This window comes from Mustela erminea, chromosome 1, assembly GCF_009829155.1.
Source record: "Mustela erminea isolate mMusErm1 chromosome 1, mMusErm1.Pri, whole genome shotgun sequence".
NCBI lineage: Eukaryota > Metazoa > Chordata > Mammalia > Carnivora > Mustelidae > Mustela > Mustela erminea.
In genome coordinates this window covers 80633512-80658688 of record NC_045614.1, presented here as the reverse complement: position 1 = coordinate 80658688, position 25177 = coordinate 80633512, and the positions used below count along the sequence as shown (strand labels likewise).

The window sequence follows — 25177 nt, the reverse complement described above, 5'->3', positions numbered from 1 at the left end:
GGGAAAGAAAGAAGGAATAGTTAAAATATTCAGGTTAAAGTCCCTCTGCCTTTGAGAAGATTAAAATACAAAAGTCTGACAGTACTCACATTATCACAAACCAGAAATTGTGGCCAAAACATGTATTCATTCACCATGAAGGCCATGGTGACCAATGATGGAAGCCCTCTGCCTCGGGATGCCTGCTCCACCAGGATGTCCTACAGCTAAAAACCTCTCTACCCATACAATCCTGTGGCTAGGGTACATGGTGCTCCCTTATACAGAGTCCAGAATGCTTTTATCAGCTTTTCTGCAGTCTCCAGCCCTTTGTCTGGGTACGAGACTCAACACCCTTCATTCAAGGGGTAGAAGCATGAAATGGGGCATGATATAACAGTAACTCCACTCTTTCTCAGTCATCAGACATCCTTACCAGGGTGGGTCCTTAATAGCCAAACACATTAGACCCAAGAGGTAGAGTCAGCACATTCCACTCCCCTTCGATCTGCCCCAAACAAAGATGCCTTGTCTCCTTGAAACCACCCCCCCCCCCATTCAGAGGGCCCTAGGAATCTGTACAAAGAGATCATGAAGAGAAAGAGGAGAACTCTGCATGGGTAAGATTCCAGAAGCTGGTTTAAGACAAATCACCCTCAAACACAGCTTTGTTCTTAACTGATTTATTCATCACCAAAGTCCATTGTAGCACACTCACTTGCACATTTTATAATGTACACATCACTCAAAATCTCCTCTAGGAACACAATTTAAATTGTGGGCTCAGAATTGCCCAGCTTAGGGTAAAGTAGAGGAAACTGACTTTAGTTCTGAAGGACTTCAGAACCTTTACACAACCTTTATATGTGTGAGTGCTCCCTGCATATATTCTGTGTAGCATCCATTTTCTTATGTGTTTAGTAGTACCTCTGCCAGTATTGACATCTGGTGATTATAAGGTGCCAATATCTTTTCCAGGATACCTCTAGCTACAGGATAGCTTGCTCTTGGCATTTTAACAGTACTCTGCAAGTCTCTCTTGAATGAATGTCCAGGGGTTAGCAATCTTTTCAAATTATTCTTCCTCTACCCCAATGTTTTCACAGTATTGTTTACATACTTGCCTTCACACAAATTATTCTCATAGATTTCTGAATATAAAATCATTTTCCTATTCATTATTAAAGTAGTCATTTAAAATTGGCCTATTAATAAATAGCCATTGCAATTATTATTAATTACTATAATTTTAGAGAATCCTCAGGCACTCGATTCAACACATTTATTTTTAGCGCCAAAACTTGGAAAGAACTGTTTTAGACTCTACAGGAGATTCTATGAGGGCTATGATCACTGCTACTATGGGAAATATTCTTCTAGCTATTACAGTCTAATGGACGGTGGGTCAGGAATAAGGGAAGTACATAAATAGCATATTGTTTGTTGAAGCTTAGAGAGGGTGTGGCTAGCAAGGTTGGGGTCAGCTGGAGAGGATTATTCTGAAGGAGTCTGGGACAAAAAAGGAAAAAAATTGTATGGATGAGAATTTGAGAAGGATAGCTGACCAGAGAGGACTTACATTTCAGGAAAAGAGGATGGAGGTGTTAAACCTGGCTTCCTATCATTGGCCTCCAGGCCCAGGAAAAGCAGCCTCTGAGGGTGTGCTATTCACTGAACAGTGTCCTTTCAAAATTCATATGTTAAAGCCCTAACTCCATGTGACTGTATGAGAAGATAGGGACAATAAGGAGGTATTTAAAGTTAAACGAGGTCATGGGGTGTACTAGTAGGATTAGTGTCCTTACACGAGGACACTTCTTCTCCCCGTCTTTGAGCACACAGGGAGAAGGTAGCTGTCGGCAAGGCAGGGAGAGAGTCCTTACTAGAAACCAAATTGACTCACACCCTGATCTTGAACCTTTCCAGCCTCCAGAACTGTGAGAAATAAGTTTTTGTTGTTCAGGCCACCCACTCGATGGTATTTTGTTGTGGCACCCTGAGCACACTAATACAGGGTGTATATAAAGTTTCAGTCAAAATGTTGGTAAAAATACTCTACATTGTATACTAATTCCTATGGGACTGTGGGTGTTGACTAGACCTGGATTTCCTTAATTTATTTAAGATATGGCACTGCCCACTGGTCTTGAAGGAGGACCAATGTTTGTTTTATCCCAAATTTTAGACAGAAGGGCAGGAAGACATCCTTACTCCTAGCAAGATGTCCTGCATTATAGAAGGCTGATGGTAAATATCTGTTTGACTGAATTAAGATGTTGCTATTATTGAGGCATAAGGGAAAGAGGGCCTAAACAAGGAAGTCACCAAGAAGAGATTTTGGGTTTGGGCATTTCTACAGTCCTGAGAACTAAGTAGGTGTACACAGAAAAGGTTGTACGTTCACGTGTGTATACCCACCCTGCGGCTCAGTGTGTGCACAATCAGGAATCCTGGTTCTCTTCATTATGAATAGTCTGGATCACTGTTTCTTATTTTGTGACGATATTTTTACAAATCGTACTTCTGAACATTTAAGAATATAAGGTTTTGTGGCATCTCTACTAGCTAACTTCATCTTTGCATCACTTTTTACCACATGAATGAAGCACAGACTGAAATGCTCTTGAGTTAGCACTCAAGGCTTTGAACATGTAGTTATGGTCATAAATCATCCAGAAAAACACTGACCTCTAGGATGACTAAAATTCTAGAAGCCTGTTTTCCTCCATTTTCTGCTGTTTTCGGCAAGTTGTCTTAACTACTAACACATTTACATGTTGCCATAGGAGCTAGGCATTTTATAACAAAATGAATTTTCCAAAATATGTCAATAGTGGTTACCATATAAAATTATTAATGTTTAAAAAGTCCTTTCTTTTCTGAATTTATAATAAACATTTTCATATTGATTCTTAATCACCTTGATTATATCTACCCTAAGGTCATCATATCTATTTGAAAATGGTTCCAGGGGGGAAATGTACTTTTTTGTATAAATCATAAAATTAATCTATGTTTTCCATAAGAAAGTTAGCAAAATCAGTAAGTTACTTGACAGGCTTCCATTGTTAAGATAGCCAAAAGGCTCTACATTTCCTTTCTAATGGAATGATAGAAACCTTTGGTCACACGTTAGTAAAACGAAATGCTAGAGAAAGGATCAGTGGTATTATAAAGTTTATAACCTTTTGAGGCAAAAAGTTAAATACAAAGAAGCATGACTTGTGAGCATGGAGTGAAGTAGTTTTCCGTTACAGTGTCTTAAGCTTTTTTAATGTCTTGTCAGAGTACTTCAGTATGCTTGTAGCCATAACTTTGGTGCTTTTGTTTTGGTCAATGATTTTTAACCTTCCATTTACATGAATAAACTGACACCGCTTTTAAAATGGATTGTACATAGCCACCCAAAATTGGACATCTGTTTCTGGAGGAAATGGTTTGGTTTTCTAAATGCCTCTGTTCCATTTTTTTTTTTTCCAACCATTATCAATAGTTCTTTGAATTTTTGAGACATGAGAAGACTTTTACCAAAAGTGGTACCTGACAAAACCTCAGAATAAACACAAAAAGAAAGCAGATTAGAATTGTTGACATTTTATCAGTGTTAAAAAACCAGCTGATCCTAGATTTAAGATGAAATTAGTGTTAGACAAAATTCAGCTGAGTAAATTACTTTATTCCGTGATTCTTTTTTTTTTTTTTTAAGATTTTTTTTATTTATTTATTTGACAGAGAGAGATCACAAGTAGGCAGAGAGGCAGGCAGAGAGAGAGGAAGGGAAGCAGGCTCCCTGCTGAGCAGAGAGCCCGATGCAGGGCTCGATCCCAGGACCCCAGGATCATGACCTGAGCCGAAGGCAGAGGCTTTAACCCACTGAGCCACCCAGGCGCCCCTATTCCGTGATTCTTGACTCGAGCAGCATCCCGTCTAGCAAATAGAAATGGAAAGGAGTTCTAAGGTACCGAACAAAATGGAAGGCTCTCATAGGCAGAAGGGGGGAGAGATAAGGAAAAAGCAGATTACCCCCAGCTTCTTCAGGGGTCTGTCAGGTGGATTACCTCACTACTCCTGACCAGGAAATTTCAGACTGACCAGTTAAGATTCCATTGCTAGGAGGGACTGAAATGGCAGCTAGGTTAGGTATTAAGTCTTGATTTGCTAACATTGGGCTTAGCACAAGAGACTCCACTTTGGGCCTGCTATTTCTTTATTAACATTAGTGTTATGTACATTCATCAAATTTATATGAAGTTAAAGACTCATCCTTAAAATATATAATACAAACTTATGTTTTAGAATTTTATCTTTTATGCCATTCAAGTGACTAAACTGTGTGTATCTTAGGAATGCAACATTTCTTCCTCAGTACCATCAAAATGTGTGTGTGTAGTATAAATAAATGTACATATATGTATATGTACATATAAATACATATGTATGTGTATATATATATTTTTTTAAGATTTTATTTATTTGACAGAGAGAGACACAACAAGAGAGGGAACAGAAGCAGAGGGAGTGGGAGAGGGAGAAGCAGGCTTCCCGCTGAGCAGGGGGCCTGATGCGGGGCTTGATCCCAGGACCCTGGGATCATGACCTGAGCCAAAGGCAGATGCTTAACTGACTGAGCCACTCAGGTGCCCCTATATTTTTTTTTAAGATTTTATTTTTAAGCAATCTACACCCAACTTGGGGCTCAAACTCATGACCCTCAGATCAAGAATCACAGACTTTACTGGCTGAACCAGCCAGGTGCCTCCAAAATTTATATTTTAAATTAACTCATTAAAATCCTACACAGGGGGCACTTGGGTGGCTCAGTCAGTTAAGCATCTGCCTTCAGCTCACATCATGATCCCAGTGTCCTGGGATCAAGCCCCATGTTGGGCCCTCTGCTTGATGGGAGCCTGCTTATCCCACTCCCTGCCACTTCCCCTGCTTGTACTCTCTCTCTCTTTCATTGTCAAATGAATAAATAAAATCTTTTTTTTAATTAAATAAATAAAATCCTATACAGTTTGAAAACAAACAGTAACATTTCATGATTCTGAGATGTTGCACACAGAATCAGTATGTTCTGTAACATTATTTCTTTCTTTATCTATCAGTAATGTGTTTCATACTGTTGATGAGATTCAACTTCCTAGTCATTTACTCAATTTTCCGAAGATTAAGAGCCTAGCAGACCTCATCCATAGCTTCTTTCAAAAGTAAATTCTCAGTTCTTTATTAGCAAGTTAGTCTGTCATTATATTTCTCTACCCTCTTGTACACAAACGAGGCTTAAGTAGCCTTCCTTGGAGTTTATAAGGATGTGACAAATTCCTTTAGAAAGTCAATCTAGTTTTTTGTGTCTCTTGACATCAACACACTAGGTCAGCCTATGTCGAGAGGAGCATGTCAAAATGGCTGTCTTACTGCGTTTCTCATTGTTATACTCTAGGTTGATATCCCTTGAAGGTTATATTATAGATCATTTTATCAAAGGCAGACCAACAATAGTAGCTGCTCAAAGGTTGGTTCCGCCTAATGAGATATGTCCTGCAAAGCCTCTAATGGCTTGATGCCCTAACAAAACCTGGTTGCTTAAATACTTCACCATGACTTTGAGCTAGTATCAGACTTACCATGTCCGATCTGCACATTCATTCTCAGATCTCAAAAGTACATTGCCTAGTATGTTCTATTCTGTAAGTATAGGGTGAAAGCCCAAATAAATTAAAGAATACAAAAACCGTTATTATTGCTTCTCCTCTGCCCGATTTGTATGCACCACAGCAAACACATACAACAGACTTATCTGTAAGTATACATGTATATGTTTTCAGCTTGATGCCTGAATCTCAGACTCACTTAAAAATAGTATGGGTGCACCTGGATGGCTCAGTCAGTTGAGCATCCAACTATTGGTTTTGGCTCAGATTATTGTCTCAGGGTTGTGGGATTGAAACCTGTGTCAGGCTCTGCACTTGGCACAGACTCTGCTTCAGTTTCTCTCCTCCTGCTTGTGCACATATGCTTGTTCACTCTCTCTCTAAGATAAATAAATCTTTTTTGAAATAATAATAATAAAAGTAGTGTGATGTTTGGATCATCCCAAAATCAGTCTCCTGGAAAAAAATTTCAAGGTACCATCTTATCAGATTTTCCCAAAAGTGGACTCACCTTGTAGCCAGTTATAGAACTTCATCCTTCCTCTAACTTATGGTATATTGTAGGTGAATAGAAGGGTTATGTGTACCAAATTTTTGAATATGACATAGTTTCTTAGGATCCATTAGTTAGAAAATGCCATGCCTTTTCAGGATGAGCATTTTGGTTTGCCTGTTTCCACACTTCTATTCACCAAAATCTAATCTGAATGTTTTTTTTTTTAATAGTTCAAAGTCTAAAACCAAATTTTTACAACACTTTCATTCCCCCTGATAAATTAAGTACCATTTCCTAAGAAATTTTAATGAGATCAGTCAAATAAATCTTCAGAAAACTAAGTCTCAACACGAGTGTAGTGTAATGATTTGGTATAGGTATGGGCTAACCATGCTGCAACTCATAGACTTTAGTTTTGATGGATTAAAAATAACCAGCTAATGAAATAAAGCACTAAAGTTCTGTGTTGGACCTGGAGAAATAATGACTCATTTTTATTTTGGTTTATAACTTCATTATGAATTTGAAGCTTGGCTTGTTGGTACAGCCAAGAACCTTTTAAGGAATCCAAGTGCGTTTCATTAAACATTTAACGTCACTCCCGGGGACAGGCAATTCTAAACAGCCATTGAGCATGGAAGACATTAAACATTCATTTTTCTGCCCTGTAATCAGCCTTAACCATGACCTGTCACCCCCACACTAGATTACCTGAGGGTCCTTCTCTGTCAGATATTATATACTAGAGACTTGAACTTAGTACAAATGAGAATTAGACTTAAATTACTAAGCTAATTTTCATTTCCGATTTTAAACAAACCTTAAATACCTGCCTCCAGGAATAAGATATAGTCATGTTTAATACCAGCAGCCTGGTCTATCTTGCCATGAGCAGTATATACATCCTTCCTTCCCTTTTTTTTTTTTTTTTTGGTACAGTGCTGAATAAAGGACACAAACATCTGCTTCTTTCTCCCATGAGAATTTTTAAAGTTTGGTTAAAATATTTCACATGAGTTGACACCACAGTGGTTTGGTTGTATGTACATTAGAAATAAACTCTACTCAAGTAAAATGCTGATGCTTAAATCTTTTGTTATCTTTATAAGAATAGTTCTTTAATATTATTTTGATTTATTACCAATTCCTACAATTATCCTGGACTGAGTAATATAATGTGGAAAGCCCTATAGGTACCGGCTGGACCTAATTTGCAAGTGAAAATATAGTTATTGTTCACGCAAATAGTGGGCATATTCTCATTTAGAGGCCAAAAGGCTATTCAGTATCCCTCTGGATCTGTTCATTAATATGGAGCTGGAAGTCCCTCCTAGTGTGCTGAGCAGGCCATATTATTTTCTGTAATGATTTTCTTTTTGAAACTTTTAACTTATTGTTTTATCTGGAATAAAAATTTTTTGAACAATTCAGTAAATTTCAAATTGATTATTTAGGGATGTAAACAAGAATCCTTGCTGAAAGTATTCTATAAGGGGAATGTGGCAAGTAAATAAAATTAAAAGGAACATCCATTCTATTAAGAATTGAGTTATATATTTTCCACAGGGCTGTATTTGTGGGGTTTCGGGGTTTTGAGTGGTTTTGTTTTGTTTTGGGTTTTTTGGTTTTGGTTTTGTTGCTTTGGTTTGGTTTAGGGGTGGTTTTTTGTGTTTTGGTTTGTTTTTTTAGACCTAAGTAGGACAGTATAGCATGTATGAGGACGAAAAATTTGTTCTCATGACCTCTGACAAAATGGAGCAAAACTAACAGGTCTAGAGGGTTGATTTAACCTTGCAAAAGAAATGTATAGTTTTAAAGTCATAATTGCTAATAATAATCACTGTGTGTATGTCTGAAGAATGGCTGTTTAAACTAAGAAAACCTTATAGATACAAATGGTACCTAATTTGCAAGTGAAAATATAATTGTTTATGCAGATGTGAGTTAATTCTCATTTAGGGGCAATAGGTCTATTCATTGCCTCCCCCACCCCCCCACACCACCACCAAAAAATGCAGCTCCAGACCTATAATCGCTATGCAAATCTAGTCAGCATGTTTATATCTGAAACAAATGTAGCCAATTATAGAAAAATAGGTGGAGCTGTTTTAAGCATTCATTAAATCTCTCAGGGCAAGAGAGTAAATTAAACTTTATAGGGCTGCTATAAAAATAACTATTTTAGAATTTAATTATGGTTGTATAATTTCGTGGTTGTTACCAGATTCAATTTTAACACCAAAATTTTGTTTCAAAAAAATACTCCAAAGGAAGCCTTGCATCCGGGGACCTGTGACTATGCCCACCACACGGCATTTAAAATTTAGGGCCTCAACATGTCCCATTTCATGCTGACTCAAGAGTGGCCTTTGAATTTTCAACAAAAATCCCATGGTTTGACCACTCTTTAATAAATATAGTGGTGGGGTGGGTTAAGACCCCTGTCAGTGAACTCTTGTCAGCATCCTCCACAGGGTAACAAGCGTGGTCCCTCTCACCCATTAAATGGCCTGCATGATCACAGCCAAGAAGCCAGCTTTCTACAACCTGTTTTCTTAATTTTCAATAAATCTTGGAGAAATAATTAAAGTAGTAGAATATGAATGTTAAAATGTCATTTGAAAAGTTAAAGCATCAATGCAGGTCGGATTTCCATGAAGATGACTCATGCAGCTAGCTACATAAAAAGTAGACATAAAGGGTGCCTGGGTGGCTCAGTGGGTTGGGCCGCTGCCTTCGGCTCTGGTCATGATCTCAGGGTCCTTGGGTCCCGCACTGGGCTCTCTGCTCAGCAGGGAGCCTGCTTCCCTCTCTCTCTCTGCCTGCCTCTCTGCCTACTTGTGATCTCTCTCTGTCAAATAAATAAATAAAATATTTTTAAAAAAAAAAAGTAGACATAAAAAAGCAGGCTTCTGAGATGGAGATGGAAAAGATACAGTTGTGTGCTGGGCCCCTTAGTGGCAGAGTGAAGGGTGGCTTTCAGCTATGTGATCCGAAGAACCCCAGATTCCTTTTAATCAGAAAACAACGAAATTATGCACATACTCTTTTGTTCGAATTATATTTTTTTAGTTTCATTTCTTTGTGCTAAATGTGGTCTCTACAATTCTCTTTGAAAATGTGTATACCTGTGGAAAAGATGGCACCTTAGATAACAGTTACATTATATGAACGTTTCCTCTGGGAAAGAGGTCTTTGCGGGCCAGGAGAGGAAAATATGCCAAGAAATCAGCCAAATGGGGAGGGAGCCAACTAGATACAAACTGGATTTCCCCTGCTTTACAAAGGTGCTATGCATTCAGTTAAAGAGAGGCCCAACTTGGAATTCCTACAATGTGGTGAAGAGTGGGAAAGTTGGAGAGTTTTGAGGTATGTCCTTGTCCCAAATTAGGCTTGGCATCTTTTTTTTTTTTTTTAAAGAGGCTAGCAGCTCCCCTGAGATGTGCTAAGGTAAAGAAAGATCAGCAGGTTAGAGAGGCCAATGCAACAAAGACCTACTTAGGGAAGCAGCAGGAAGCAGAGTTGGGATTTCCACCCTAGGGAAGTTACAGGGCCATCTGGTGAGAGAAGTTGGCTTAAGTCTGAAAAGCTTTAAAATCCAGTTTAAAATGCTAATTAGAAAAATCCTACAATGAGCAGTTTGATCTTTTTTCCCTTTCTCACTTATTGGACAAGGTGATTGTCCCCAAATAATTCAGCATTATTGGAGCACCTGGCAGGCTCAGTAGAGCATGCAACTCTTGATCCTCAGGGGCTGTAAGTGCCAGCACCACATTGGGTGTAGAAATTACTTTAAAATAAAATCTTTAAAAATAAAAATAGTTCAGCATTATTTTTAAGGAGTTAATGTGTAGACAGATAACTTTGTTAAGTGCCTTTGTCTCACCTCTTTTCTTTCCTCCTTCTGTGTTTTAAAACACAACCCATGGCACCCCCACCATGAGATTAGTGGTTTGTATTTTCTTCTTCTGCACGGATTGATCTCCCTAGGGAAAACAGGGACAATATAGACTGACCAAACTGTTGTCAGGAATTGTTGCTCTAAGCGATTAAGATGGAAACCACTTTGCATTGATGCATTGTTTTAATATGTAGACCAGCACTTTATACTTAGCACAAAGTTTTTTTATCATGAATTATTCTTTAGGGGTAATGATTTCACAGTAATCTATGTTATAGTGTTCTCTTGCATTAATATGTCTTCTTCTTTTGAAAACATATTTCCTTCAGAAACTATAAAAACTAAATAGGAAGGAAAACATTAGAACAGCCCCTATTGAAGAAAAAAGTATGATTAAAATATTGAAAAATCAATATATAAAAACAATCTGGAACATCAGACAAGTTATTGGCAAAAGTGCATCTTTCTGCATAGTTAACCTTGCCACCGGGGTTTTCATGGAAGGATGGGTATGGTGAAGGAAGCAAAGTTGGACAGGAATAGAAAGTTTTGCAAGCGGGATCTTGCAGAACCAGGTTTGTGCCTTTAAAGACTAAAGTTTAGTTCATCTGAGAGTGGAGAGACTGAAGACAGACGTTCAAGAACATCTTTTGATGGTCCAGGTAAGAGCTGACAGAGGCCATGAAGAGAAAGAGGGGTGGAAGGGCCAAGAGATATTTGGGAATCAGAATCCCCAGCACTTGGTTTCCTAGCCACTGTGACAGCATCACTAATGACTTTGTGAACTTGGCTATACCTGGTTTCCCAAAGATTTCTAAGCCAATTTTGGTGAACAAGAAGGATGCATTCTAAGACCAGTGAATATTATTTAGTCGGTTTATGGTAGCCAGTGGGTTACCAGACAAATGGAAAATAATTTACCACTTATGATATATTAGAATTTGTTTGGACATGGTTCTTTACCTATGTTAGAAGGATACAATAAGAGTTTGAGTCCTAGAAATAGACCTGCCCATCTGGCTGAAGCAGAAATAGGAGAGAACATGTTGCCCAAGGGATTAAAACAACAACACGTTCAAGTTCAGGCAAGTAATCAATAAAACAGGAAACTCCTGAATACAGATGAACTATAAGAATCTTTATGAATTGTAAGAATTGAAACTTCAAGGACTAAAAAAAGGAGACAGGGAAGCCTGAAGAAAGCAAGAGAACAGTTATAAAAGTAGATCATATTGCCTGATCTAGACTCAAAGCAAAGATAACTAAATATTAAAACACACACACACACACACACACACACACACACACACACGACACTAGGTCTGCCCAAATGTTTATTGTCTCAAGTCAGCAACTTGGAGAGCTGCTGATCATCTAGATATAAAAATGTCAGTTAGGCTTAAGCATGAGAAGGAAGATGTCAGGAATTTGATGCCATTTACATACCAAATTTCATCCTTATCATTGGGTCTGATTACCCATTAATTCACTTATTAAATATTTATTGACTGATCCTCCACAATGCCCCAGACACTGCTGGTTTTGTGGTAGAAGACTGAGAAAGAAAAACTGCCTACCCACACTGAGAGAGGGGAGTTGGCAAGCACAGTGAGAGACAGAGGTAATGGTTGGGTTCTAACTTTAGCAGAGAATTCAACAACATCCCTTTTGGAGGAGAAGATAAGAGCAGCCTCAGCCCAAATCAAAGCTTTACACCCTCAGTGTCATTCCTCAGCAGGGACAACATCCATATGGCTGCCTCAACTACAAATTTCCAGCACTCAAAGGCAAGCAGGATGATCTGGTAAACTGAAACCCCTGAGATTCTTGTCCAGCTCTGATTCTGAGCTGGGTTATTTATATCCCTGGACTCAAGTCCAGATTCCCAGTTGCAGTGGAGACCATGGACGTGTGTGATAGTATCTAGGGCAAGATTGCAGTACTCACACTCACTCTGAAAGCCATCTCCTGTCCCAATCTCAGCTACTGAATAATATAAACAGAAAAGACAGTTTGAGGGAAAAATTGATCAGTTAGAATACATGTTTGTAGTGAGTGGACTACATTTAGGACTATGGAATAAAAATATATCTTTTTATTTTAAAGAAAAGATGTGCATCGCAAACAAGTTTCACTAGATTATTATTGTGATTTTTACTTCCATCAGGGTTAGAAGTAGAAGACAGGATCAGGATAATCTTCAGTCTCTCACAGCCAGAGACCGTGAGAAAAATACTCTAAAATAATTTGTTTTCCATGCTTGGTGGGGAAGAATATGTATTTTTGAATAACTGGATACCTGACTTGGATGGTTGAGGATCCAACTCTTGCTTTCAGCTCGTGTCATGATCTCAGGGTCATGGGATCAAGACCCATATCAGGCTCCCTGCTCAGGGAGTAGTCTTGTCTCCCTACCTTCTTCCCCACCCTCACGTCTGCTCACACATGCTCGAGCTCTCTTTCTCTCTCTCTCAAATAAATAAATCTTTTTAAAAAAATAACTGGGTGGCTCAGTCACTGGGCATCTGTCTTCGGCTCAGGTCATGACCCCATGATCTTGTCGGACCAGGCCCTTTATCAGGCTCCCTGGTTGGCGGAAAGTCGGCTTTACCTCTCCCATTCCCCCTCCTTGTGTTTCTGTTGCTCTCACTTTCTCTCTCTGTCAAGTAAATAAATAAGTAAAATCTTTTTAAAAAAATAGATAACTGGATACCTGGTACATATATAGCCAATAAGCTAGTCTCTCCTTAAAATCTACCATCCTTAGATAATAACAAATGTTGATGAGGATGTGGAGAATTGGAACCCTGACACATTGCTAGAAGGGATGTACAGTGATACAATCTCTTTGGATAGCACTTTGGTGGTTCCTGTAATGGTTACACGTAGGGTTACCATCTAACCAAACTGTTCCATACTTAGGTATATATCAAGAGGAAGGAAAACATTTTCAAGCAAAACTTGTACACAAATGTTCATAGTAGCTTTATTTATAATAGCCAAAAGTGCAAATATCCCACATGTCAATCAACTAATGAATGGATAAATATAATGTGGTCTTTTCATACAATAGAATATTATTTGACCATAAAAATGAATGAGGTCTGATGTATGCTACATGGATGAACCTTGAAAATGTTATGTCTTGTGGAAGAAGCCAATCACAGAAGATTCCATGTGTATGATTCCATTTCTATGAAATGTTTAGAACGGACAAATATATAGGTAGAGACAGAAAGTAGCTTACTAGGAGATTGGGGAGATGAGGAGTCACCACCAGTGGGTACAAGGTTTCTTTTTGTGGTGATGAAAATAATTCTAAAATGGATTGTAATAGTTGCATAAATGTGAATGTACTAAAAGCCATTGAAGTGTACACTTTAACTGGGTAAACTAACTATATGAATTACAGTATCTCAGTGAAGCTGCTTTAAAAAAAAAAAAACAGCATTAACATCATGGCTTCTTTGACTCTTTCCTGCTTGTTGCAGCAACAGCTCTTTACAGTGGTATTTTGGGGAAAGCAATGTGTGAATCTCTGGTGTCTTAAACAAGTGCTCTACTGTAAGGATATTTTCTTAGAGTTCATTAGAAAGTATTGCTTAACTAAGCCTGGAATTGTAACCCAATCACTTCTCAGTAGGAATGCACCATCTGTGCCATTCTTTAGAGGAGTCTAGTCTAATAAAACACTTTATGTTTCAAAACACACATTGATTTCATGTACATAGATAGCACTGCTATGTAGACATACAGGATGAGGTTTTAAATTTTTAAAGATATTTTATCAAGAGTATACATTAGATTATAACCAGTATATTTTGTACTGTGTTTATTGAGCAGTCTCAGTTCAGTAGGTATTAATATGGAATGGTTTTAATTTTCTCCCATCGCTGCCTTAGGCCATGTTTTGTTGAATTTTGCTTTTCGATTCTTTAATAATACTTAGCAGCTCCCATAGCATCCAGGTCACTTTCAGTTATTAGAAGATGAATCTGGTCCATTTTTAAACTTTCCTCTCATACCTGATTTAAATTCAGTTTCCTCCTCCATTCCCATCAGGGTGGGTGGAACATGGTCTGGCTCTTAGATTGTGCCTTCTTCTCCCTTTTCAAGGCCTAACTCCTAAGCAGTTGGGGGCTAGGTAATGAATGAAAGCGGTTTTTCCTAATTTCCCGTGGTTATTATTTTCCCTGCTTCTATAGCCATCCTATGGTTGCAACTGACAAATGAGTGTAGTTCTAACATGAATGTTGGATGATATTTGCACTTAAGAATTAAGACAAAAATGAAATTAAGAAGGATGTTGGAATTTCACTTGTTAATGTCCTGAACAACTTCTTTGCTGAATTCATTTCAAAAACTGGAAGAATATATCCTCCAGCTTTTATGCTATTCATAATGTAAGGACTCTGGACATGCTACACTTTTTGGTTTAATCTGCATTAGTACCATTTTATCCATCACTTTCTTAGCTCCAGACAATCAACAAAACAGTAAACCCAAGTGGTAAATTGTAGCATTTGCCAACTTCGGAGTACATGCCTGACCTTAAACTGATAGCACATGAATTTTTGGCACCATATGGGTAGAGTAGGCATAAAAAAATTTATGAGAATAATAATCATAACAATAAAATAATTAAGAAATAAGTTTTAAGTATTACCCTTGTTTATAAATAATTTATTTAATTGTAACTTTAATTTTTAATAATAGCTGTGTTTAAATTCCTAGAAATTTAAAAATTGGTTGCAAGCTGGTTCCAGATAGCATTCTCCTAAGAGCCTCTTAGTTTACTGGGGTCCCCTCCCATGGGAAGCTGCCTTCTTGATAGGACCCCAATGAGACAGAAGGGACAGTTTAGACCACTTCCTTGGTGCTCCCTCTCTATAATGAGATAGACAAGGGCAAATCACTTCATACCCGTTTAAATCTCTGGCCAGGGAAGACACTCCAGTCTGCTTCTTGCAGACACCCCAGTCTTTACTTGGTGGGTCTCTTGGTACCCTTCTTGCATGGCTTTGAGAGAAAAAAGCCAGCTTCTCCCCCTTTTTATGGTTCTGAGGAGGAGGGACACAGAGATGCTCCACTACCACACACCACACTCCCAAGGTGGTAGCTCAGTATTCCCACAAACCTTCTTTCTCTTTTTTCCCGTATTTTGTGATAGGTACTTGGGGTTGTCAGAGCCAGCTCATCTTCTCTAAATAAGTCCTATGGAAGGTATTGATGGTCTCTCTAGAATTTGGGACACTCAGTACCTCTTTTACCATCAATAGATATGAATTCTGGAGTAACAGCTTATCTTGCTAGACTTGTATGCAGTTCTGTTTAGCATTTTCAAATTTAAATCTAGTTTGGTAATATCCACCATTTGGTTTAAATCACATATATGATAATTTTCCTCCTAAATCACTTTGAGTCTCTCTCACGCACACGCGCACACACACGTGTGTTTTCTCAGGGTACTTAACAATCTTTCAGGTTTGGGCTAGGCTATAATTAGTAGTCTGGTTCCCCCACATTCCAGAATACAAAAACCTTAACTCTGTCCTACTCACTTGATTTTTAATTAGTAGACCCAGAGGAATTCAGATATTCCTAAATCTTGATAACACTCTTCAAAAGAAACATAAGATTCCTATACCTGTGGGGTGGAATAGCTTTAAATCCTCGTAGTCTTAACCTCATCAAGATTAGGATTCTTCAAATAAAATTTTAGTGAAGGAAAAAAGGGGAAAGAGTAGGAACTTACCCTACCAGATATGAAAACATACTATAAAACTATAGTGAGAAAAGCAGGAGGAACAAATAAAGCAAAAGGCAAATTAATCTGTTGAAAGAACATCAGTGCAGAATGCAATCCAGGTATGTATAGAAATTTTGTGTATGATAAATCTAGCTTTGCGTGTAAAAGTTACTATATGTAAATGGAATACTTCTAAAATACCGGGGTGGATGAAGAGGGCCTTTAAGGGAAGATTGACTTATTAAAAATTTTAGACTTATGTGTGGCAAGGGACATTGTAAACTGGGTTAAAGGACAAATGGTACACTGAGTGAAAGTATTTCATCCACATATAATGGATAAATAGTGTTATTCTTAGAGATGCATCAAGTTTATTTTGGCGAATACTGAACAACCAGTGTTAAAATCAATGAGCAACCTAAGGCAAGGCTGATTATTCCTATCATAAAATGATCCTTTTAGATACAACAGTAAATATGAAATTTTATTTTAAGAATGTAAGTAATAGGGGTGCCTGGTTGGCTCAGTGGTTTAAAGCCTCTGCCTTTGGCACAGGTCATGATCTCAGGGTCCTGGGATCGAGCCCCTGCACCGGGCTCTCTGCTCAGCAGGGAGCCTGCTTCCCCCTCTCTCTCTGCCTGCCTCTCTGTCTACTTGTGATCTCTCTCTCTGTGTCAAATAAATAAAATAAAATCTTTTTTAAAAAAAAAGAATGTAAGTAATATTATAATTTTATTTTTAAAAATTCAGGATGTTTAAATTTGAAGTTTGTCATGATGATGTAGTAATACAATTTCTGAGCACTGCCAGCTCCTTGATGGGTCCTCTGTGTATTACAATACTTAAATGGATGTTTCACTTGATGAAAAGCATGAATTGGGAGGGGAGGCTTATTTATGCCAGTGTAAGTTGCTGGTAATGGAGATTTTGCTGTCAAATCAGTGAACTTTCCTTTTCCTCTATTACAAAAAGGTAAACTTACCTTCTCCGCTCCCAGACTTGGAGATTTGACTGGCGGTGGCAGTGCGTGTCACTGAAGTGCTCCCATGAACTGAAGCTGTGTGCAGTGCTTGAAGGAAACACTTCCTGAGTATCTAAGAAACAAACATAAGGTTTTTTCCCCTCACATTTTAATTTCTATTATTTGTACATCGCTTGCTGGTTCCCACAATCACTGGATATGCTACTTTCCCAGCAGCCACTGGTTGTTACCTATCCCGTCAGTATCATTTTATGCAGCGGACAATGCTAAGACTGATTTTGTTCCAGCAGCTTTTTCACATGTGGTAGCTGCTCTTCCATCTCATTTGAGCATTTGTCTGAATACCTGAGAAAGCAGTTCCAGATTATTCCCTTGTACATCATAATGTTTATCTTTGGCTGAAAGAGATTTTCAGTCCCAAGTGACATCCATAATGTTTACTGAGACTTTTGAAACCAGTATTCAGATAGTAGCATTGAGTACAAGTGATGGTATCATGCCTATTAAATATGATGATAACTTGCATGATCTTTGATCTCCACAAGTCCAGTAAAGCTGGAAATGACATCAAAGGAGGCGTCTGTCTGTTTGGTCTTCCACAGACTAAAGCAGATTTTGGCTGAATGCTGAGGCCAAAGCTAAACTTTAGTGCATGCTTGATATTTATAATGTATAAAGTGCTCCTTCATATTGGTAGGGGAAAATGGACAAAAGACGTGAACAAACAAATCACAGAGAAGACGTAAAAACAGTAAACAAATAGGAGAAAATGTTAAACCTTAGTAAGACATCAAGTTAAATGCAGTTACAACAATGACAGGGTTTTTTTTTTGTTAAGCTAATAAAATTTAAATTATAGGTAATGCAGTGTTGCTGAGAGTGCTTAGAAATGGGGTAAATTGTACATCCTTTGAGTGACAGCAGTTTGGCAGTATTTACTGAAGTTTATAATATGTGTTCTCTGGTCTGGCACTGTTATTTAGAGGAATCTACCCTCCAGAAGTACTTACCCATGTGCTCAAAGACTTCCACAAGACTGTAATACTAGTTGTAATAACAAAAAATCAGATCAAATCTATGTGTGCATCAGGAGAAGAATGTCAGACTGCTGAATAATCACAAAGGAATGCCCTGTGATTATTAAATATAATGAGCTAGGTCTGTTTGTACTGCCTCAGAAATGCAATTGCAGTGTATTGTTACTGAGGAATATGCAAGTTGCAGGATGTTTTTTATGTGCTTTCTATTTGATTTAAACATACATAAAGAAAAAAGTATGGAGGGATGAGTATCAAACCGTTAAGTGGTTACCTTGGGATGGAGGAAATTAGAGGGAAGAAGGTAATGTTTTTTACATTGTACATACTTCTTTATTATTTGAGTTTATTATGATGAGCATTGGTTACTCTTTCGTTTTATAAAAGATTTAAAGAAAACTAAGCTAGACCAAACCACCAATGAAAAATTCCATGAGAGACAAAAATCATCACAAGGCAGACACACAGAAGACCTCCAGTGACTTGATGGGTTGCTAAAAGAATAGTGTTAATCGCAGGTATAACGGAACAGCTGGCAAAGCAGTCATTTATAGCCTTGAAGAATCCAAAAAATGGCAAAATGCAAAGCAAAAATTTCAATAACAAAATAATTTTTTAAAAATAACTGGAGAAAAGTGAAAGAAAGCCATCACAGTCACTATCAGGTCCCTTTTTCTGACTTGCTGATAATTCAGGTCTAGAGAAGAAACTTCTGTGATGAACCAACTTGTAATGCCAGTGCTACACAGGGACACATGCCATATGGAGTAGCTGCTATTTATGGTTGCTATTTTGTGTGTGTTCCTTCCTTCCTTCTCTTATGTTCTTCTATCCATACTTAACATTCACGAAATAAATGGAGTTAGCAAAAGGGAAACAGAGTGACAGGCAGAGTCCCATGAGGCAGGATTTATTTAATTCTTATAGCATTCTAGGGAGTATTGTCGCCATTTTGTAGTTGGGGAAACTGAGGCATAGAGAAGTTAAGTAATTTGCCCAAGGTGACTGGCAGAACTAAGATACACACCCATGCCGTATGTATCCACACCTCATGCCCTTGTCCGCTATTCTGTACTATTTTTTTGCTTATGGTTTTTTTAAGAATATTTATGTTTTCTTAAGGAAATCCAGGGGTGCCTGGGTGGCTCAGTTGGTTAAGCATCTGCCTTTGGGTCAGGTCATGATCCCAGGGTCATGCCCCATGGAGAGCTCCTGACTGAGCAGAGAGTCTGCTTCTCTCTTTCCCTCTGCCCCTTCCCCTGTTTGTGTATGCTCCCTGGATCACCCTCTCTCAAATAAATAAATAAAAATCTTTTTTAGAAAGGGAGGGGGGAGGGGGAATCCAATTTTTTTCCATGTAATTTTCCCCTATCACCTACCAACCAAGATAGAATGTTCTTTGATCTTGCAAATAGAATCACTCAGCAGTTCAGTACTTTGCCTGTCTTTTCCACTCCCTTCTTGCCATACAGCTGCTGCTTATCCCGTTTAGTATTGATTCCTGTCTCCCACCTTTTCTGGACAAGCTTTAAGCCATTTGGTTTCCAGAGTATCCAGTGTAGCCCCAGCCAGGAAAGAGGTGAGCCTGGAGATGAAGTTGCAAGAGTTGTCTGAGCCTTTCTCTTCCAGAATTAAAGGTGCACAGACCACCGATCTCCAAAAAAAAAAAGAGAGAGAGAGAGAGGGATCAGAGTATTCAGTATGATCACCTTTTCCTCACTTGCAAATAATCATGATGGTTATTCAGTCAACAAGCACTTACTAAACAGCTTCTCTTTGCACCTGGAGCTGTGTAGGGAGGCAGAGGTGAAACAAGGAAGTAGAGAGGAGGGAAAAGGAAGGTGTGCTGCCCCTCGTCAAAGGTCTTTCAGTCATGGGGCGCCTGGGTGGCTCAGTGGGTTATAAGCCTCTGCCTTCAGCTCAGGTCATGATCCCAGGGTCCTGGGATTGAGCCCCACATGGGGCTCTCTGCTCAGCAGAGAGCCTGCTTCCTCCTCTCTCTCTGCCTGCTTCTCTGCCTACTTGTGATCTCTGTCGAATAAATAAATAAAATCTAAAAAAAGGGGGGGGGTCTTTCAGTCTTAGACTTTCATTCCGGCTAGTATTTCATAGCTAGTATGATGTCAACAAAAGTGACATTTTTATTAAACAGGTGAGGTGATGTGGTTTTGAGGTTTAGTTAATGAAGAGCATTATATACCAACTCGCACTCCCCTGATTTTCCATTGCCCCTACTGTAAATCCTGTTCCTCAGCCTCAGGGAACCTCTAATACATGCAGCATTGGTATTTGGGAAAATGAACTTCTTAAAATCATCTAACCCTTTGCTGTAAGCATAAACACCCTAAATTCAAATAATTGCTGAGAACAAGGCAAAAAATGTAGAAGACTTAAATTTTAATTATCCACTGGTAAATTTTGTAGGTTTTCTTTAGTATAAAGAGGAGGAAGACTGATAGAGGATAATATCAAAGATTGATGAGGATTTGGGAAAGTAGAAACCCAAAGTGATGGGAATTTTTTCCTTCTTTTTTTAGAAAGGAATTGTCAGAGAAATAAGCAAGTAATGTATATTTAGAGACTGTTATTACATTCCTGTCATAACTGAATCCATGAAATATGAAACCTGTTTAAGGAGATTCATCTGTACTTAGGTTTGTAATTATAAATACATGCAAAATTATAAATACTACAAAAAGAGTGTGTTAGTCCATTAAATTCACTGTGATAGTCATTTGCTACATATATATTGCATAGTTTTTGTTTTGGGTTTTTGTTTTTGTTTTTGTTTTTTGCTTTCCTTCTTTTTTTTTTTTAAGACTGATTGATTTGAGAGAGAGCGTGAGCCAGGGGGTGGGGCAGAGGGAGAGAAAATCATCAAGCAGACTCCCTACTGACCATGGAGCCCAGTGCAGGACTTGATCCCAGGACCCTGAGATCATAACCTGAGCTGAATTTGAGAGCCAGCCGCTCAACTGTCTGAGCCACCCAGGCACCCCCTGTTACATAGATTTGGTTCACTAGCCTATAATCTTAATTTTCTATTCAGCAAAACATTTAGCACTGAGAACTACTTGGTTAATAACATGTGATTTTTAAATTCCTTTTCAATTCATTAAATTCCTTTTAAATTCATTTCATTCTTTTACGTTATTCATTTATACTTAAAAAAAAATTCCACGTTTGCGTAAATTTGTGAAAGTGTATGCACAGTAATGTTGCTCACAGCACTGTTTATAAAGCCAAAAATTGGAAAGAACCCAAATGCCTGTAAACAAGAATTTGGCTATTCAGGTTAATACTAAAAATGATGAAGTAGATTTTTAATTATTGATATAAAAAGTTACTTACCATATAGTGAGTTTTTAACATTATAAAAGCAGATTATAAATAATAACCTTTTTTTAATTGTGTGTTTAGAGAAGTCCAGGAAGATTTATAAGGCAACTGTTAAGAGTAGTTCTCTCTGAGTAAATTTACAGATGATATTCACTTACAGTTTTCTGTCTTGTGTGTTGTTTGAGGCAGTTTTTATTGTTAATATTGCATTTATAGTTAGCATGTATAATTTTACAGGTAAAAAATATTCTTTTTAAAATTAAACTTGGAAAGATAAAAGGAACTCTGAAAGATATCTAATCTTAATTGTTTAAGCATACTAAAAAATTTTGCACATGTTAATTTTAATCAGTTCTCTAACTTGTTTTGAGATTTTCCCCCTTCTTCCCCTACTGAAATAATATTAAGACTTGATTGTAACACCTTTTCCCACTCACAGTGTCCTGTTCCCTATCCTTCATCTGTCCCCTTCTTCCTCCTTTGAGCTGGAATGACAGGCCTGTCTTGTTCCCCATCTGCCTACACTGTTAGAATACAATTTGAGGCAGAGCATGAATGTCACTGGTCATTCTGACATTAAGCTTGTCCTTTACCTTGATCAGTGAGTTAGAAAGCGCAGATGGATGTTTAGTGCATTTCCCTAGTAGAGATTCTGTTCAGTTAAACACCTGTCTTGAGTGACATAGACTCTAACTCTTAGAGATATTTATGTTTTACTCAAACTTTTGCATTCTAGACTGCCAAAAATTAGAATAAGATTATTTTTTTCCAAGGGTGGAGAAATGTGACTCAGACCTCTCTTTGGCCCTTTAAACTCTAAAGTCATTACTTAATCTGAATGGAAAGACCACATTTTTAAAGTATCTTAGCCAGTTTTCAGACATTTGGTGTTACTAGTTTAAATCCTCTTGAACCTGTTTCTGTGATGGTTTCAGTTTCAACAGTGATATTGTTCCAGGTTAGAACAGCAGCTTCCTACCACCTCCACATCCCCTCCTTGGTCTTGGGCTATTTCCAGACACTCCTTTTCCCCTACTTTGAAAGAGGAAGTGCCGCTGGTATTTACTGACTCCTGACTCTGCTTCCCTTCCAGCTGACCCTCTGGTGGGCAGCATTGCCACACAGTACATGACCAACAGAGCAGAGCACGACCGGATGGCCAGACAGTGGACCAAGCGGTATGCCACATAGGGGCTTGCTGCTTGCTGCCCCCGCCGGACCTGTGCAAGCACATTCACCAAGTGCATCAATAGCCCTACCCAACCCCCGCCCTGACCTCGGTTCTTATTTTCTTATTTTTATTAAATTTTGAACCTTTTTCTGATGGTATGTCATCCCTTTTCCCTCCCTCCTCTTCCTCCTTTTCCTTCTCTTTTCCCTCTACCCACCCCTCCCCCCTTCTCAATTTATTCCCTTTTTTGATTTCTATTAACTTGAAAGATTTGGGGGTTTTTTTCCCCACCTCAACATGGATGGGAATTTTGTTTTCAGTGCAAACAATGTTGGATCTGTAATAGTAAGAGCTTTCTTACAAAGCTTTGTATTACTGTGTGGTTTTGTTTTTTGTTGTTGTTTGTTTTATTTTTATTTTTTTCCTTTCATGTGATCTTTGGGAAAACACGAATTCAGAATTATATCTCATTTCTACTTAAATGTAGTGCTTAGGGTTAATTTTTTGTACTGAAGTCTTTATTGGTGGGTGCATGCTACTGGGAACAAGTTTTTGTACAAAAGCTTCAATCAGAATCACTGTGCATTACTGAGACTCTGTTTATCACTAGCCTTCTGTCCCCCACACAGAAGACTGTTGGATTGAACAAAATAATATGTATTTTGATTTACTTAAAGTGCTTGTAAATTTCTTAGGGACCTGCCACTTTTGACTGTGGATCAGTTGATGTACACTTGTATTATTAAAGCACTCAATAAATCACTGTGGCTGGTAAATGCACTTCTGGTAACCCAGCGTTTGCTTTGTATCCTGGTGACCAGCATAGCCCTTCATGCAGCAAGGCTTGTCTAATTCAATTAAGATTCAAGTGTATTTTTCATCTGAGACCTCTAGTATTTCTTTGTAGCTGAGTTGCTTAGCATGTGGAATTTCTCCAGCTGTCAATAACCCGATGATTTTACAGTTGTTTCAGATCACAATCACTTTACATATTAGCTGGACGTTACTTTCTCATAGACATGCTTTCTGTTGCAGCCTTCTTCACTCAACAATTAAAATATGAGACTCCAAAAATAGCTTCTAGTGAAAGTCATGTCTGAGCTGAGCTATCATTGCATTTGACCACTTGAATTTATTTCTCTCCTTTTTCCTTTTTACAATTGTTACAGTGACTACCTTTGAGTTTTGGTTGTGGGTTTTTTTCCATAATTTTGGTGGAAGAAGTAAACTCAGTGGCATCAGTCATGGTCAACACATTCACTGACAAGGGTATGTATATCTGGCTTTAACCTTCAGACTATTTTAGGTATGTTTTGTTTTTTTCTCCATAATGTTAGTGGAAGAAATAAACTCAAATGTATCACTTATGGTCAACACATTCAGTGACAAGGGTATGTCTGGCTGGCTTTGACCTTCAGACTATTTTAGGTAACCAGCTATAGAAGGCAGAGGAGACTTCTATGTGGGGCAGTTTGAAAAACACACTGATAACACTGACCAAAATTAAGGGTTCTTTGTGTTGCAGGGCATGTTGGAAACTCCTGCGTTCACTAATTAAGTTACAATCCCACCATACCACTTGGTCTCACTGAAGGAACATCTTTACTGCTAACTAGTGGGGTTTACAAATGGAAATCATTCACCTCTAAATAGTTCTGATTCAGATTTAAAATCTTTATTCCAAAGGTGCCGTTTTTTGTGGTTAGAGAAGTCCTAAAGAAAATATTGTTCAAATATTGAGAGGGTAACTTTTTTTTTTAAGATTTTATTTATTTATTTGACAGAGAGAGAGACAGGGAACACAAGCAGGGGGAGCAGGAGAGGGAGAAGCAGGCTTCCGACTGAGCAGGGAGCCTGGCTTGGGGCTCTATCTCAGGACTCCAGGATCATGATCTGAGCCACAGAAACATGCTTAACAATGGAGCCACCCAGGTGCCCTGAAAAGGTAACTTTTAAACCAGAGTACGTAGGGGTATTTTTTTCTCTTTTTAATAATGATTTTACCATTCATATTATTTGAAAACATGTTCCAGCATACCAGACACCATATGGTCTCGGATGCAACTATTCAACCCTATGCTCGTAGCAAAGGGAACTATAGACCATTCATGTGAATGGACATAGCTGTGTTCCAGTAAAACAATTTAAAACAATTTATCAAAACAATCAATAGCCATATTTGGCCTGTGAGTTCTAGTTTGCCGGTCCCTGATATATAGAACACTAAATACTTGGGGCGGGGGAGGAGTCTGATACCTGTTGCTTAACATCTCTTTCTTTTAAATAAAATTAATATAATACAAGAGTAATTATTAGAAAATTACCCAGAATGTGTTATTTTCTATAGACTTTCTAACCACTAAAGTTTATGTTTACTTTAATACCTTGGATTTAAAAAGTCAATCCTAAAAGCACTGAGCCATATTAATGTATTATACTAATATATTATAATATAATAATATTAATTATTAAACTGATTTTTTTGCTTTTGATTGTTTAACAAAACTTGTGATATTAATACTGACTTTTATTGACAGTATTTAAATTCAATTTGCTTTTCTACTTTTTAAAATGTCAACTCCAGTTGGGCACATTTTAAGTGATATATCCAGTATATTACATCTACATCTCATAACTGGATGTACTTCATTTAAAAATGTGTGTTATTTAGAAGCCAGAGATCATAACAGTTCTAGTAGGAAATCCTGTCACAAATCTGTGCTTGCTTTCCCATGAGTCATCTTTAGATTTTATGTCAATTTGATAGGAAGTCTATAAAATTTCTTTCTCCATGTTTATGAAATCTAAATACTTAATGACAAACAAATGTACCCTTTCCTCAAAATGTGAAAGCTAGAGAAACTCCAGA

The 25177-nt window shown here is 38.0% G+C and overlaps 1 protein-coding gene across 3 annotated transcripts in view; it reads left to right on the top strand.

The window, feature by feature from the left end:
* The window catches only part of UBE2E2 (ubiquitin conjugating enzyme E2 E2), a 380761-nt gene extending 357673 nt beyond the window's left edge, over positions 1-23088 (top strand). For all 3 annotated transcript variants that reach the window (XM_032330531.1, XM_032330614.1, XM_032330687.1), the window contains one exon: positions 22231-23088. In XM_032330531.1, the coding sequence (XP_032186422.1) occupies positions 22231-22328 (98 nt within the window). In that variant the 3' untranslated portion in view covers positions 22329-23088. The remainder of the gene's footprint in view (positions 1-22230) is intronic.
* Positions 23089-25177: the final 2089 nt, after the last annotated feature.